Below are 18127 nucleotides of genomic sequence, written 5' to 3'. Positions count from 1 at the left end.
CTTTAAATTTTTTTTGCATTCTCTTCTATAAGCTGGAATTTTGTCCCCTCTGATTTTTCCCAGTGGTACAGAAAAGGCATTTTCCAATGAGAGAAAACATCAATTTCTGACCTCTATGAAATTAATGACACCAAAGAAATTTGGTCGTTGGGATTCCACAATTCTCAGTGATTGAGGAACAGAGAAATGGCTGGTTGTTTGCATACAGTGGATTTTTAAACATTTTTGGTTATAGAGCCTATCAAATATTGGCTCAGCTGATCAAGAAATCTGGGTATAGAGCCTATCAAATATTTTTGGTTAATAATTTTTAAACAGATGAGACCATCAAGTAATGGATTCTTTCCTCATAATGAAACATGGGATCCTCCTCAACTATACAAAGTTATCATTATGGTAGAGGCATGGGGGTTTTTTTATACCACTTATATGTTATTATCCAATTAGCCCAATAGAATAGAAAGAAATGTGACTTTTGGGGCATCTTTCACATCTTTGACAATTGATCATCCTCTTAAGTGGTTCTTAGAGAACTGCACAAAGGATTTAGGTATGTAAACCATAATACCTCTTCTGTTTCTCTTTTTGTGCAAAGTTGATAGAGTTCCTTTTTTCCATACTTGCATATTGGTGACACATCATATTTAATAGAAATGTACTTTACCTTTGTCAAGAAAAAAGATCAGGTTGAGGTCAAAGGAGACTTATAGGTAGTGATTGAGTGGATGTCTTGGAATTCTGGAAGCTGCTTGACTCCAGGAAATTTTGTCTAGAGAAGCTAGATCTTTAACTGACAGAGTGAACAAAAAGGCCAGTTATTTGACGTTGATTCTCTTGCAGATTTCTTAGCTAGCAATGTACTGACCAGGAATGACATTTTGTTGTGGTGCATTGCTTATGCAGTAGGGACCCTTCACTTTTTTTTCTGCTTGTGTATAATTTGCTTTGTTATTGGTTTTCAAAGATTCCAATGGTTATCATTATGTTGGCTCTCTTAGGGTGTTATCCAACTATGCTAGTTTTGATATTGTTTCGAATGCTGCTACAGTAGTCCGAACCAGGAAGAGAAGGAAGAAGAAGAGAAGAAGAAGAGAAGAAGAAGAGAAGAAGAAGAGAAGAAGAAGAAAGAAATTAAGGGTCTGTCGAAATCTGTTGGATTACCCCTATAGTCGACCCCCTTAATCTTCATTAGATTCTAATGATCTTTACAAAGACAAAAATGCCCTTACTTAAGTGTGGGGCAGAGCGACTCTAATAACACTGCCACATAAGCAAGCTACTTAACAAGCATAAGAAGACTAAACTACCCCTATTCGGCACACTTTAACACTCCCCCTCAAGCTGGAGAATATATGTCATATAATCCCAGCTTGTTACATAGATAGTTCACTTTCCCTGAGCTTAGAGCTTTTGTAAACAAATCTGCCCACTGGTCATTAGAGCCCACATGTTCTGTATTTATCACTCCAGCAAGGACCTTCTCCCTCCCAAAGTGGCAATCAACCTCTATGTGCTTTGTTCTCTCATGAAAGACAGGGTTGGATGAGATATGGAGTGCAGCTTGCTTGTCACTGTACAATCTCATAGGTTTATCCATGTGAAATCCAATTTCTTATAGGAGATTCCTCAACCACACTAATTCACAGGTATTGTGCGCCATGGCCCTATACTCGGCTTCAGCACTGCTTCTGGCCACAACCGCCTGCTTTTTACTCTTCCATGTCACAACATTTCCTCCAAGAAATGTGCAATAGTATGTAGTAGATCTTCTGTCATTCACTGAGCCTGCCTAGTCTACATCTGTATACCCAACTACTTCAAGTTTTCCTCCTGATTTGTACAATAACCCACGGCCTGGAGCTCCTTTCAGATACCTTACAATTCTAAGGACTGCATCCCAGTGAGGTATACGAGGGTTTTGCATGAATTAGCTCACCACACTGACTGCAAAGGAGATGTCGGGTCTCGTGATAGTCAGATAGTTCAGCTTTCCCACTAGTCGTCTATACCTTCCAGGATCTTCAAATACTTCTCCTGTATCACTACTCAACTTAACATTTGGTTCCATAGGGGTCTCAGCCGGTTTTGCACCTAACAGTCCTGTTTCTTCCAATAGATCAAGAACATATTTCCTTTGGCACAAATTTACACCTTATTTTGACCTGGCAACTTCTATTCCCAAGAAATACTTTAATGTTCCAAGGTCTTTTGTTTGAAAATGATTTTGCAGAAATACCTTTAGTTTGCCAATCCCCAATTTATCACTACCAGTAATGACAATATCATCCACATGGACCACTAATAAAATCTTCCCAACTTCTGAGTCATAGCTGAACATTGAGTGATCAACCTGGCATTGCTTCATTCCAAAACTCTTCACCACTTCGCTGAACTTCCCAAACCATGCACGTGGAGATTGCTTCAACCCATAAATTGCCTTCTTCAGTTTGCACACCTTACCATCCTCCCCTTGAGCAACAAACCTAGGTGGTTGCTCCATATATACTTCCTCCACTAGATCACCATGGAGGAAGGCATTCTTTATGTCAAGCTGAAAGAGAGGCCAATCATACATAACTGCCCGGGAGATTAGTACACGAACAGAACCAATCTTAGCCACCGGAGAGAATGTCTCCATGTAGTCCACTCTATACAACTGTGAGTAACCTTTAGCAACAAGTCTGGCCTTCAGACGCTCCATACTACCATCTGGAAAATATTTCACAGTATACACCCATTTACAGCGCACAACATGCTTACCAGGTGGGAGAGTAGTAAGTTCTCACGTTTGAGTATGTTGAAGAGCAGAGAGTTCCTCCTCCATTGCCCGCCGCCATCCAGGTGAACTGAGAGCCTCTTGAACATTGTTAGGTATGGAAATAGAGAACAAAAGTGAAACAAACTGGCGATGTGAGGTAGAAAGATGAGATAATGAAACAAAATTGGAAATGGGATGGAGGGTAGAACTGCGTTTACCTTTCCGTAAGGCAATGGGTAGGTTAAGGTCTGAAGGTTCAGCAATAGGAGCCATGAGAGGATCTGTAGATGAGGTAGAAGCTGGAGGGGCCGGTGTCGTTCGACGTATATACACTTGTCGGATCGGTGGTCGTTCGGTGGTGACCTGCACTGGATGAGGTGATGACTCTACTCCCACAATAGCATCTGGAACTGGATCACTGACTGGAAGAGGAAGAGGAAGTGAGGGTGAAGACAAGGATGCATCAGGACTTGAGAAGAAGGATATAGACTCAAAAAATGTGACATCAGGGCAGACATAGCACTTTCGGGTAATGGGATTATAACACTTGTACCCTTTTTGAGTCCGAGAGTAGCCAAGGAAGACACATTTAATTGAGCGTGCATCTAGCTTGTCTATTCCAGGACTCAGATTGTGGACAAAGCACACACAGCCAAAGACACGAGGAGTTAATGGAAATGGAGATAAAGTGGGAAACAAGATAGAGAAGGGGGACCGACCATGAAGAATAAAAGAGGGCATCCGATTAATGAGAAAATATGCAGTGAGTACAGCATCACTCCAAAAACGTTTAGGAACATTCATGTGGTGAAGCATAGACCGAGCAGTTTCAAGAAGCTGACGATTCTTCCGTTCAGCTACCCCATTTTGTTGAGGGGTGAATGCACACGAGGTCTGATGAATAATGCCATGCTGTTCTAAATATTGTTGAAATGAAGTAAGAAAGTATTCACGACCATTATCTGAACGGAGAACTTTGATTGGAACACCAAATTGTGTGCGTATTTCAGCATGGAATTTTTGAAAAGTGGAAAATAATTCACTTTTTTCTTTCATTAAATAAATCCATGTCATTCTTGAACAATCATCAATAAAGGAGACAAAATACTTGTACCCATTATAAGAATCTATTTTGATTGGACCCCAAACATCTGAATGAACCAAAGAAAAAGGACTCAACATACGACTCTCAACTCTTGGACTGAAGTACACACGACGATGTTTCCCAAACTGACATGACTCACATTGCAAAACTGACAAATGACTCAATGACGGAACCAATATCTTGAGAGCCTTGAGAGATGGATGTCCTAGTCGGCAATGCCATTGTAGAGGAGTATGTGAAGTCTGAAGAGCAATTGAAGATCCACCACCGTCAAGGTAACACAATCCACCAGCTTCATGCCCCCCACCAATCTTCTTCCCCGTCTTGAGATCCTGGAAAACACAAGTGGAAGGAAAGAAGGTAACAGAATAGTTAAGAACTTTGGTTATTTTACGACATTAGATTGAATGGAAACTTAGGTACATATAAAACAGATGATAAGGGCACAGAAGCCATGTCAACATTTCCAACACCATAGATGGGAGATGAGGACCCATTGGCAAGTGTAACAGTTTGTGATGTGGAGGTTTCAGAAAGAGAAGAGAACACACCTGGAGTCCCGGTCATATGATCTGAGGCTCCAGATTCAATAATCCAGGGAGAGGTTTTAGATGACATGCAAGCAATACCTGAATGGGCAAGTGTGGCAGTGGTATGCTGTGAAGTAGTTTGAAGGAACCGTTTATACTCATCACACGGTACACTCACCATCTCCCTCCTAGAAGTAGATGCAGATGTGGGAGGAGTTTGGTCTGCCTGTTTACAGTCACTGATGTCAACCTCACCTGCTACAGCATGATTAGCCCATTTAGAGGGAGGGCCATGTAGGTCATAACAGAAATTCACTGTGTGTCCTTCCCTGCCACAATGAGTACACTTCCTTGCAGAGTTATTCTTCCCTCTGCCACGGCCTCCCCTTGAGTCACGACCACCCCGACTAATCATGGAACTGCCACAGCCTCCTCGGGAGGCATGTCCTCCTCCCTTTGTACCGTGTCCACCTCCTTTAGCAGTCACAAGTGCTGATCTATCAGACTGTGTGGGATTCTTTGTCTGTCCCAAAGAAATTCTGCGAAGCCGTGAGAATACTTTCTCAAGTGTAGGAAGGGTGGAGCTCCCTAATATTTGGGCTCTAACTGGTTCATACTCTAATTTCAGCCCCACCAAGAATCTTGTAACATCTAGTTGTTTCCTTTGCTGTTGCTGAACTTTAATATCTGGAGTGAGGGGATGATAGACATTGAGTTCATTCCTTATATTCTTCATGCAGGCATAATACTCTTCTAGCGTTTTGTTTCCTTGTTGCAAATCAAAGTACTCCTGATAAAGTTGATATACTCTTGTTGTATTATCTTGTCCAGAATACAACTTCTTAGCTTGTTCCCATATATCCTTAGCGGTATCAAGAAACATGAAGTTGGGTTCCATACTGTTCCCTAGCCAAGTCATGATTTGAGCATCTTCTTGTTCCCAATCATCAAACCCTGGGGAGTCAGCCGATGGTTTCTCATCTTTTATGTGCTTCACTTTCCTCTTTGCCTTTAGAAAACTTTCCACAGATTTAGCCCATGGAACATAGTTCTCCCCATTCAGTTTAATTGAGGTCATCTGTACACCTAGGTAGTCAGAAGAAACCACCACACTAGGTTTCTGATCATTATACCCATCTCCTATTGCTGCCATTGTACTCTTTCACAGTTGCCTCTAACCTGAATTCTCAAGAACAAGCTGACTGTTGTTATTCAAAAAATTGATGTTCCAGCACCTATAGCAACTCTTAAACACAACAGTGGGTACACACGCCTTGTTCTTATTCACACTACTGCTGATTTCACAACACCACTGACCACATAGGCATCAATTTAACACTCACTAATCACATGTAAGCCCTCTTACATCCACTCAATAGGGATTGTGCAACATAAGCACCACAACATAGTTAAACCTGTTACACCCAGTTCAGACTAGTTTAACAGTTTTAAGAGGGCACTACACACCCACAAAAAAACTCGGCTAGGTCACAGCATTACACCTTACACCACTCGGCCACTCACAACAGCCCGAACACCACTCAACAACTTACAGCAGCCCCTACACCATTCGGCTACTGCACACACAGCCCTTTCTAGGGCAACAATGAACCTAGTTCTCTAGGTTCTGATCGATACTAGCAGCTTCTTGTAGGGTTTCTACCCAGAAATATCAGTAACACAAGAAGAAGAGATAACTGACCTTCCTTTGAGAATATCAACCAACCATTCACTGCTGAAGCCACTTTTCTTGATGAAGAAGGTTATGCGCAGCAGAGAGAGACGACCTGTGATGTTTCAGACCTAGGGCGAACTAGTTCTCTCCATAGACTGACTAGAAACGAAGGAGGAGAGTCACGGACACTGCTGAGGTGCTTTAGCAACTGAAGTAGGTCAGGAGCATGGCTCTGATACCATGTTTCGAATGCTGCTACAGTAGTCCGAACCAAGAAGAGAAGGAAGGAGAAGAGGAAGAAGAAGAGAAGAAGAAGAAAGAAAATAAGGGTCTGTCGAAATCTGTTGGATTACCCCTACAGTTGACCCCCTTAATCTTCATTAGATTCTAATGATCTTTACAAAGACAAAAATGCCCTTACTTAAGTGTGGGGCAGAGTGACTCTAATAACACTGCCACATAAGCAAGCTACTTAACAAGCATAAGAAGACTAAACTACCCCTATTCGGCACACTTTAACAGATATAATTCAGAACCGTGGCCTGTTCTGAACCTTTGGCTGTATAGGACTGTTTCTTTGAAAGACGAAATTTCACTAAAAGAGAAAGAAAAGTAAAAGAGGGAGAAGTTCCTTCCTTGCTAGAGATACAGCAGGGACATGTAGCCCAAGAAAAAGAAAAATTAATAGAAATTACAAGGCAAAATTATCATACCATTTTATGCTGCCCCAATGATTGTAAAAGTAGCTGAACTTGAGATTAACTCTCACAAATTTTTTCAATTGGCATGGACTAGTTCTCAAAAGTTCTGCTATTTCTTTCTCTGCATATCCACCAACAGACAGCCAGGGGAGCCATGTTCCAGAGAAACCCACCCCAGTTGCTGAAAGTCTGCAGATGCCAAATAGAAATCAGTTTATGTCAGGGGCTCAACCCGTATAACTCCAAAAAGCCAAAATATATGAGTCCATATTGCATTTGTGAATCTGTCGCATGGCATAGACAATGGTGGTTGATGATTACCATCCCTTTTAACCTCAACACATTAATTGTTTAAATCTTCCCCTTGATTGGTGCCCAAAGGGATGGTGGTTGATGATTACCATCCTTTTTAAGCTCAACACAGTAACGGTGGTTGATGAGTACCATCCCCTTTAACCTCAATGCTTCAATCATCCACATGTCTTCTCAAACATGAAACACATACATATTGCTTAGCTATTAACACATCAATTGTATAGGACCCATTTGTTTCGCATCTCTTGTTCGATATCTGTCTGTAATTTTTGTGCATTAATTTTTTTCTCTATATCTTTGATGTCATGTATCTTCTCATAAAATTTTCAAGAATCTTCTTATTCATGCACAGTGATTTGGCTGATTGGCTGGGTGTTGGGGATATTGGACTTTTCAATTTTAAGCCTAGTGTGAGGCCAGTGCCTCTTGAAGTTCACATCCAGGCAAGTTGCTGAAATGTTCATATGGATAACTCAATTTTAATTTCTTGAAGAGTTGCATTTTTTCCAAGGAATCTGAATTTTACTTTATGAAAAAAGTCAGGAAAAATTAATAGAATTCCAGGGATTCTCTATGTTCATTAAATAAATGGCATCTTACCTTGCAGAGATTTCCAATATAAGAATTTATTAATAACGGAAATGTAATGCAATTAGATAGGTTATGGGTGAAGCTTGCAGGGTTCTAAAGGGTACAAGAAAGGTCGTTGTTGGTTTTAGGTGGTTTACAAGGAAAAATGCTATAAGGGTGCAATTTAGGCTGGGTTAGCCTAAACCTGTAGAGAAGATGGGCCGAATGGCCCATAGGCTGTTATTCTTTCTTACTGTTTATGTTCCTTTCTGTAATGGGCCTTATTCTGGGCCCATCCTCTTCTATGTTATGTTGTAATTTCTTGCCCAACCAAGGGCCCCCCCTTGTAATTATTCAAACTAACTTAATGAAATAGTGTTAGGGTGTTAGAGGGAGAGTGAAGTTCGAACCTCTCATACTCTAACCCTCTTTGCTGCCATCTCCCTCTTCATCTTCTACTCAATAGAAGCAATCTTCTCTGCAGTTTTTTATTCCTTTTGATTTCTACATCTATCCTAAACAGTCCCACACTCTCAAGGACTGTTTTTCTTCTAAACCTAACCCAAACCTAGCATGTATTTATGTTTGCATATATAAATATTATATATGCATGTATCATACATAATATTTAACAACGGATATGGCACTAAACAGAATGGAATGGAAGAACCCCATATAGTTGGGACAAGGATTTTGGTGATGATGAAGAATCATCAATTTTAAGTTTAAAGGCAGATTCTTTAGTTTAACAGACATACATATATCTATACTAGTTAACATTGATTGGATAATTCTAGATCTAAGGATTGGGAACATGTTTTTTTCAGAAATAAAAAAGTGAATAATTTGGGCCAGACCAAACGCAATCCAATCTGATGTGATTGGGTTGGGTTAGGGTTAGTATTCAACAACTCATGTTGGATTAGGGTCACCTCAGCCCGATCTAGCCCCGCCCAACTAGAACCCCTAAATGCTGTGGCAGATTAGCCATAAACAAAAGGATTTTTGTATCTCCTGTAAATCATTTTTATCTATTAATGAAATTTAATGTTATTCATAAATAATAGGGTTCTTTTGATCTATGACTTAAGTTTGGTTTGGTTATTGATAGCTGTATTAACCTTAAGTTTTTCATGCTTTTTTTCCTGATTTGAAAGAGGATAACAATTGATTTAATTTGAAAGGAGAGGAGCTTAATTCAATGGAACCTTGCCTGCAGTTTACCTGGTTGGCTACATGAATCCTATTTTCCATTCAAGGCTATGGAGGACCATATCCATTTTAATTTTGCAGTTGAGAATTTTAAAGATGCAGTTCTGAAGCTGCAGTGTGAGTCTGAAGCATGATTCTGAATATGTGGAAGTGAAGAGTGAAGTTTGAAGTGAGAAGTCTTTTATTTGAAGAGTTAAGGTTGGTGGAAAGGTATCTTTGAAGATTAGAGAGATGAAAGTGTGGGTGTTTTTTGTAGGAGATGAGACTATTGTCTGGTTTAAGAACTTTGTTGTTGAACGGCAGAGTTAACTTCATTGCACTGTTTGAGTTTGTGAAACGAAGAAAATAGTTGGTATGTGTAATCTGAGGAGTTATACTCGAAGTAGCAAGGAAGAGAAGAGAACCACAGAACTGAAGAGAATGTCGAACTGTACTAGCCAGTCGACCAGTCCTTTATTTATAGATGAATATAGTACAAGGTACAAGAAATTACTGGGATGCCCCTGATTAGTGATGGGACACCCGGATGACTTAAATCATTAAATAGGATTAGGCCCATTAACACAGGCCCAGTTACAAGATAAGATAAACATAAGAATGGGCTAATAAGAACTCTTATCAGCCGAACATCACTCTAACATTCTAACACTCCCCCTCAAGCTAAGCATGGATATCAATCATGTTTAGCTTGCCAAGTATGTCCCTGAACTTTGTTGTTGCCAGCCCTTTTGTTAATACATCTGCAATCTGCATCTCTGATGGAGTATAAGGCACACAGAGTTCTCCTGAAATAATTCTCTCTCTAACAAAGTGTCGATCAGTTTCAATATGTTTTGTCCTGTCATGCTACACGGGATTGTTGGCAATGTTGATAGCAGCTTTATTATCACAATACAGCTTGAGAGGACCCTCAGTCTTGATACCAAGCTCATTAAGGAGAGTTCTGAGGCATAAGAGTTCAGCAACCCCGTGTGCCATAGCCCGGTATTCGGCTTCTGCACTTGATCTAGCCACAACATTCTGCTTCTTACTATGCCATGTGACTAGGTTTCCCCCCAAGAATGTACAGTAACCTGAGGTTGATTTTTTGTCTCCAACAGACCCAGCCCAATCAGCATCAGTGTAGGCTTCAATTTCAAGTCTGCTGTTTTTCCTGAATAGAATTCCTTTCCCTGGGCAAGTCTTCAAATATCTGAGAATTCTTTCCACTGCTCTCATATGAGGGGTCTTTGGTGAGTGCATGAATTGACTGACAACATGCACTGCATAGGCAACGTCTGGCTGAGTAAGGGATAAGTATATGAATTTTCCTACCAATTTTTGGTACCTTTCCTTATCACAGTATTCTTTACCCATTGATTCTTGTAATCCATGGCTTGGTTCTATTGGAGTGTCTGCTGGCCTGCACCCCATCATACCTGTTTCCTCTAGGAGATCTAGCACATACTTTCTTTGACATATGTAAATTTCTTCTCTTGATCTAGCAACTTCAATCCCAAGAAAGCATCTCAGATTTCCCAGGTCTTTGATCTCAAATTCTGAAGCTAAGAACTTCTTCAGCCTCTTCATCTCTTTCACATCATTTTCAGTAATCACCATATCATCCACATACACAATGAGTGCTGTAAGTTTGCCATCCTGTCTCCTTGTAAACAATGTATGATCTGCACTGCTCTGAGTGTACCCTACTTTCTTCATGGCCAAACAAAGTCTCTCAAACCATACCCAGGGAGATTGCTTCAAACCATATAATGCTTTCCTTAGTTTACATACCTTCTTTCCAACATCATATCCAGGTGGGGGCTCCATGAATACCTCTTCATGAAGATCACCATTTAGGAAGGCATTCTTCACATCCAGCTGATGAAGTTCCCAAGAGAATTTTGCTGCTAGTGACAGTAGAACCCTGATTGTGTTGAGCTTTGCTATTGGGGCAAAGGTTTCCTTGTAGTCAATTCCTTCCTTTTGTGTAAATCCCTTTGCCACAAGTCTGGCCTTGTACCTCTCAATTGACCCATCTTCCCTGTGCTTTACTGTGAATACCCACTTGCACCCAACAGTGCCTTTCCCCTCTGGCAGGTCCACCAATTCCCACATTCTTGCTTTCATTAGGGCTTTCATCTCTTCATTCATGGCTTCTTTCCACCTTGGATCAGATGCCGCCTCTGAATACCTGGAAGGGACACATACAGAGGAAAGAGCAGACACAAAGGAATGATAGGCAGGGGATAGGCGTGATTAAGAAACATAATTAGCTATGGGATGCCGAGTGGTACAAGAACGAACAGGCTTACGTAGAGCAATAGGAAGATCCAAATCTGAATTGAGTGAGTCAGAATTACCTTGAATTGCAGAGACAGATTGATCTGAGTTCAACTGGTTGCAATCATGAGGTTTAGGGCCCTTCTTCCTTCTTCTGTATGTAAGTATCTCTTTCTCTTGTTTACTGGAACCTTCAGAAGCATCAACCGAATCTGGAGAAGTAACTGGCACAATGGGAGTCTCACTAGGTTGACCCGGAATGTTACAACTAGTAGTAGTGGAAGGTGATGAAATGGGAACAAAAAAGAAGGGAGAATGAGAATCCTCTTCCAACCCACTACTCTCCCCTTGAAGAGGATTTTGAGAAGACTGGAAATAGGGTTGAGACTTAAAAAAGACTACATCTCTGGTGACATTTTTTCTTGGAGACAGGATCATAACACTTATACCCCTTTTGCGTAGGAGAGTACCCCAAAAATATTCCCTTTGTAGCCTTAGGATCCAGCTTGGTTTTCTTTGGATCCTTCACATGTATGAAGCATGTACAGCCAAAAACCCATGGGGGAAGAGGAAATTCTGGAAGAGTGGGACGCAAAACAGAGAAAGGGGTCTTCATACCCAGTACCTTAGATGGCATCCGATTTATCAGGTATGATGCAGTGAGAACAGCTTGAGACCAAAATTGCTTGGGCACATTGTGCTGGAAAAGAAGGGCTCGAGCTGTCTCCAATAGGTGCCTGTTCTTGCGCTTAGCAACCCCATTTTGTTGAGGGGTGTAAGCACATGATGATTGATGTAACATGCCTGCATCTTCCATGAATGAGTTCAGGGATCTTTCAAAGTATTCGGCTGCATTGTCTGAACGGAATTGCTTGATCTTTTTATCAAATTGTGTTTCAACCATCTTGCAAAACATCATAGTTATCCGGGGAACTTCATCACGTCCTTTCAACAGATAAATCCAAGTGCACCGAGAATAGTGGTCAATAAAACTGATAAAGTAACGGAAGCCATCAATGGAAACAATGGGTGAAGGACCCCAAACATCAGAATGAACCAAATCAAAAGGGGCTTGAATTTCATTACTAGAAATTGGATACATTGATCTGCATTGTTTTGACATTTGACACACATCACAAATTAAACTCTGACTCGGAATGCCCTTACATAGTTCGAGAAACAACATTGCTAAAGAAGAAAAGGACAAATGACCTAGCCTAGCATGCCCCAAGTGCAGCCTAGCTATTGACTCTACACTTTCCGGACTAGTAGTAGAAGCTTGCAAGGCTGAGCTGACATCCTCATCAAAATAGTAGAGGCCCCCATACTCATGACCACTCCCAATCGTTCTCCTTGTCAATCTGTCCTAGAAGACACAATGAGAAGGAAAGAAAGTTATACTGCAGTTCAAATTTTTCGTAAGCTTTGAAACAGACAACAGATTTGAGGTAAGACTAGGAACATGTAGGACTGATTTAAGAGAGAGATCCTTGCTTAGGTCAACCACCCCCTTTCCAGAGATGGTGGAGAGAGACCCATCAGCTACTCTCATCTTATCCTGGCCAGACAACAAATGATATGTAGAGAATAAGGAGGACATATGTGTCATATGGTCAGTGGCTCCTGAATCAATCACCCAAGAGGTAGAATTAATGGAAGTAGTTGCACTAAATGCAGAGGCTGTACCTGATTTTGCAAGAGAGGTGGAAGCTAAAGAATTGTTCTTCAAACGGGCTAATGCCCGGCTGAGAACCTCTACCTCACTAGCTGTGAAGCCCAAAGTACTTGGTTCAGAGGAGTCGGCAGCCTGCCTTGCGGTGGAAGAGGACACTGTCTGAGTACTCTGTGAGTTGTCACTACTGTTGTTGGTGGCAAGATTCCCACTTGCTGTGTGGCCCTTATGTTGCCTTTTGTCCTTTCTCAGAGCAGCTGGCTTCAGATGAGGGTACAAGACCCAACATTTCTCCTTTGTGTGTTTCTCACCACCACAATGGGTACACTTGAGGGACTTCTTGTCTGAAAATCTATTCCCCTTAGTGGAGACTAAGGCTGAATGTTTTCCAGGTAGTTCTGTTGACTGTGTCTGGGAGTCAACTTGCATCTTCTTTCTCCTTACTTCTTCATTCCTCACCAGGTAGTAGACATGGTGAAGCTCAGGTAATTCATCTCTCCCTAGAATCTGTGACCTTATACCTTCATATACAGGGTCAAGACCCACCAGAAACTTGAAGGCTCTGCCCTCCTCAATCTGCTTGTCATGCCTCCTCTTATCATTGGCATTTTCCCAATCCAAAATCAAGTGGTGGTCAAGCTCTTCCCAGAGTCCTTCCAGTGTTGCAAAGTAGGTTTCCATGGACATGTCTCCTTGCCTTAGGGCTGCAATGTCTTGGTTCAGCCTGTAGATTCTAGCATTGTTCTTTTTCTGGCCGTATGTCTTAGATACTTTCTCCCAAATTTTAGCGGCTGTAGGGAAGTGATGAACAGTTCTAGCCACCCTAGGAGTCATGGAGGCCAGCAACCAAGACATGACTGTGGCATTTTCCTTGCGCCACACAGTGTATTCAGGACTGCCAATTTCTGGTTGTTTCTTGTCTCCATCCAAATAGCCTGTGAGATCACGAGAGGTAATGAACAACATTGCTGAGACGGACCACTCTCTGAAGTTATACTCATCTAGCAGCACACTTGTAATCTGCAAGCTGTGCAGATTAGGGTTTTCCAGGTTTGAGGACCTTGTGACAGGTCTGTTATCTCTAGAGGAAACTTCACTGGATAGTGAGGACATCCTGATTTCAGTCCAAGAGTTCACAGTGCTGTAGGTGGTTCTGTTTAGGACTGGCCGAAGTGGTCACAGTGTTCACAGTGCTGGTAGAAGTGTTCACAGTTCGGGTACAGTAGCAAGTAAAGGTCTGTAACTGAACCAGTTCACAGTGCTGGTAAAAGATTAAGGCTGCAACTGTGCAGTGCAGAAGTAGGGCTGATAACCGACCTGAAGAAAGGCTGATAAAGAAGAAGGGCTGATAACCGACCTGAAGAAAATCTGTAACTGAAGTTGCCACAGTTCTGTAAGAGTCTTGCTGATGCACCGAAGCTGCAATTGTAGAAGAGACTAAGTCTTTACCACTTGTTCTGTGCAAGTCTTGCTGGAGCACGAAGCTGCAACTGTAGAGGAAGCTCTCCCCCTTTCGGCTAGTGCTAGGACTGCAGAAATCTGTCCTCAACTAGGTCTGTCCTATACAGACCTCTCTTAGTAGCCCAATAGCTACTACTTGCTGGAAATAATCTAGTAGGACATCTACTTCTGGGTCTTACTTCCCTTGAGTCCTACAACCAAGAGAAACCCTAGGTTCGAACTTGCTTTACTCTCTTACACTCCTAGGTCTTTACTGCAGCAACCCAGAAAAGGAAGAGAGAAGATGAAAAGACAGCAAGAGAAGAGAGTCCGCCTGCTGAAACCAGGAAGGAGCTAATGCTCTGATACCATGTAATCTGAGGAGCTATACTCGAAGTAGCAAAGAAGAGAAGAGAACCACAGAACTGAAGAGAATGTCGAACTGTACTAGCCAATCGACCAGTCTTTTATTTATAGATGAATGTAGTACAAGGTACAAGAAATTACTGGGATGCCCCTGATTAGTGATGAGACACCCAGATGACTTAAATCATTTGTGAATAAACCCTAGTTGTTTCTAGGTCAAAGTAGAGAAGAAGAAAGAAGAAAGAAAAGAGAAAGAAGGAGAGGAGAAGAGTGTTCGGCCAGACTAGAAGAGAGGATGTTCAAAAAGTCACTCTCCTAGCCGACCCACTTGACTTTTATTCATGAAAAACTTGAGTTACAAGAAAGACAATTTTGTCCCTCATAGAAGATGGGACACATAACTTAAACTCAGATACAATAGACATTTCACTTTCAATAAGATACACCAGAATGACCAAAATGCCCTTGACTCGAGCATTCTAACACTCCCCCTCAAGCTGGAGAGTATATATCATATAGTCCCAGCTTGTTACAAATGTAATCTATTCTTCCCCGAGACAATCCTTTTGTGAAGATATCTGCCCACTGATTTCCTGAGCTCACATGAGATGTAGTTATTACCCCACTTATCACTTTCTCTCTCACAAAGTGACAATCCACCTCAATATGTTTAGTTCTTTTATGGAAGACAGGATTGGATGAGATGTGAACAGCAGCTTGGTTATCACAGTATAATTTCATGGGTTTGTCAATTGAGAAACCCATCTTCTGTAGTAGGTTCTTCAGCCATACTAGTTCACATGTGGTATGGGCCATAGCCCTGTACTCTGCTTCCGCACTACTTCTTGCCACCGCTGTTTGCTTCTTGCTCTTCCAAGTTACAAGATTGCCACCCAGGAAGGTACAATACCCTGTGGTTGACCTCCTGTCTGATATAGAGCTAGCCCAATCAGCATCTGTGTACCCTACTATCTCAAGATGTCCTCCTTTTTGGTATAACAAACCACGACCTGGAGCACCCTTTAAGTACCTAACAATTCTCAGAACAGCTTCCCAGTGAGGAACCCGGGGATGTTGCATAAACTGAATCACCACACTCACAGCAAATGATATATCTGGTCGGGTAATGGTCAGGTAGTTCAACTTTCCCACAAACTTTTGTATCTTCCAGGATCATCAACCTCTTCACCTGCATCCACACTTAGCTTGGCATTGAGTTCCATAGGAGTCTCTGCTGGTTTAGCACCTAACAACCCTGTTTCTTCAAGTAGATCAAAAACATATTTTTTCAGCCTAAAACCCTATTCCTAAGAAATACTTTAGCTTCCCCAGATCTTTCGTATTGAAGTGGTCCTGTAAGAATTTTTTCAGCCTGTCAATTCCATTGCTGTCACTTCCAGTTATGACAATATCATCCACATACACAACTAGCAAGATTTTTCCATCTTTTGAGTTATAGCTAAACACAGAATGATCAACCTGACACTGTTTCATCCCAAAGGCCTTCACCACTTCACTGAACCTGCCAGACCATGCACGAGGAGATTGTTTCAGTCCATAGATTGCCTTTTTGAGCCTGCACACCTTACCGGCCTCCCCCTAAGCAACAAACCCTGGTGGTTGCTCCATATACACCTCCTCAACATGATCACCATGTAGGAAAGCATTTTTTATGTCAAGTTGTAGGAGAGGCCAATCATACATAGTAGCCAATGAGATCAACACCCGAACTGAACCAATTTTAGCCACAGGAGAGAATGTCTCCATATAGTCCACACCATATAACTGAGAATAGCCCTTGGCCACTAACCGTGCCTTCAATCGTTCCACACTGCCATCAGGAAGATGCTTCACTGTATAGACCCATTTACACCCAACAGTGTGCTTACCAGGAGGAAGGGTGGTGAGTTCCCACATATGATTATGTTGTAGAGCAGAGAGTTCTTCTTCCATGGCTTGCCACCACCTTGGAGAGGCAAGGGCTTCCTGTACAGTCTTGGGAATGGGAACCGATGAGAGTAATGATATAAACTTGCAATGAGAAGCAGAAAGGTGAGCAGTGGAAACATAGTCTGAAATGGGATGAGAAGTACAAGTACGTTTACCTTTCCGCAAAGCAATAGGGAGATGAAGATCTGAGGGAGAAGGAGCAGTAGCAGGATCTGTCGGCGGGTGCTGAAGTGGAGGAGGAGCCGAGGCACTTCTGCGAGTATACACTTGAGTAATTGGCGGCCTCTCTGTAGTAACTGGCATATGATGTGCATCTGCAGTAGGAGTGGGAGCTACGGGAAGGGGGTCCACAACCGGAACAGGAAGAGGAACCACAGAGGGAGAAGAAGAGACCCCAGCATTGGAGAAAAAAGGAATTGACTCAAAGAAGGTGACATCAGGGCACACAAACGATTTATGAAACTTAGGGTTATAACACTTGTACCCTTTCTGAGTCCTTGAGTAGCCAAGAAAAATACACTTCGTAGCCCGAGCATCTAGCTTGTCTACTCCAGGCCCCAAGTGCTGAACAAAACAAACACAACCAAAGATTCTTGGGGTGAGAGGAAGGGGAGACAAAGTGGGGAACAACATGGAGAAAGGGGATTGACTTCCAAGGATTGACCTGGGCATCCGATTTATTAAAAAACAGGATGTAAGAACAGCATCACTCCAAAAGTGCTTTGGGACATGCATATTGATCATCAAGGACTGAGCAGTTTCAAGATGTCTATTTTTCCGTTCAGCTACACCGTTTTGTTGCGGGGTGTAGGCACAAGAAGTTTGATGAATTATTCCATGATGTTCTAGGTATTGCTGAAATGATGAGGAATGTATTCTTTGGCATTATCGGAGCGAAGTATTTTCATATGAACACCAAACTGAGTGCGTATTTCAGCATGAAATTTCTGAAAAATAGAGAACAATTCACTACGGTCTTTCATAAGATAGATCCATGTCATCCTTGAAAAGTCATCAACAAAGATTACAAAATACTTAAACCCATTGTATGACACCACTTTAACTGGACCCCATACATCAGAATGAACTAAAGCAAAAGGACTTGAGACACGACTATCAGTTCTTGGACTAAATGAGACTCGATGATGTTTTCCCAACTGACATGACTCACAATCTAATGATGAAAGATGACTCAAGGAAGGAACTAGCAGCTTCAAAGCCTTGAGAGAGGGATGACCAAGTCTGCAGTGCCATTGGAGAGGAGTAAGAGACGACTGAAAAGCCACTGGAGGGCCACCACCATCAAGGTAATACAAACCACCGGCTTCATGCCCTCCACCAATCTTCGTCCTCGTCTTGAGATCCTGAAACACACAAGAAGGATAGAAGGTTACAGAACAATTAAGGGACTTGGTTAATCTACTAACAGACATAAGGTTAAAAGGGAACTTAGGAACATATAAAACAGATGCTAAAGACAATGAGGAGAGATCAACATCACCAACACCACAAATTGGGGATGTAGAACCATTAGCAAGTGTAACTGTCTGAGATGTGGAGGTGCGAGTGAG

At 41.9% G+C, this 18127-nt stretch overlaps 1 protein-coding gene across 10 annotated transcripts in view; it reads left to right on the top strand.

The window, feature by feature from the left end:
- LOC104597958 (U5 small nuclear ribonucleoprotein helicase) overlaps positions 1 to 18127 on the top strand; it is a 156926-nt gene that overhangs the window by 80527 nt on the left and 58272 nt on the right. For all 10 annotated transcript variants that reach the window (XM_088903295.1, XM_010259770.3, XM_088903296.1 and 7 more), the window contains exon 35: positions 7437 to 7527. In XM_088903295.1, coding sequence (XP_088759421.1) covers positions 7437 to 7527 — 91 coding nt within the window. The remainder of the gene's footprint in view (positions 1 to 7436; positions 7528 to 18127) is intronic.

This window comes from Nelumbo nucifera, chromosome 4, assembly GCF_055504915.1.
Source record: "Nelumbo nucifera cultivar China Antique chromosome 4, China Antique-T2T, whole genome shotgun sequence".
NCBI classification, from domain to species: Eukaryota; Viridiplantae; Streptophyta; class Magnoliopsida; order Proteales; family Nelumbonaceae; genus Nelumbo; species Nelumbo nucifera.
Note: the sequence above shows the minus strand (reverse complement) of the source record. Positions and strands in the feature narration are given on the sequence as shown.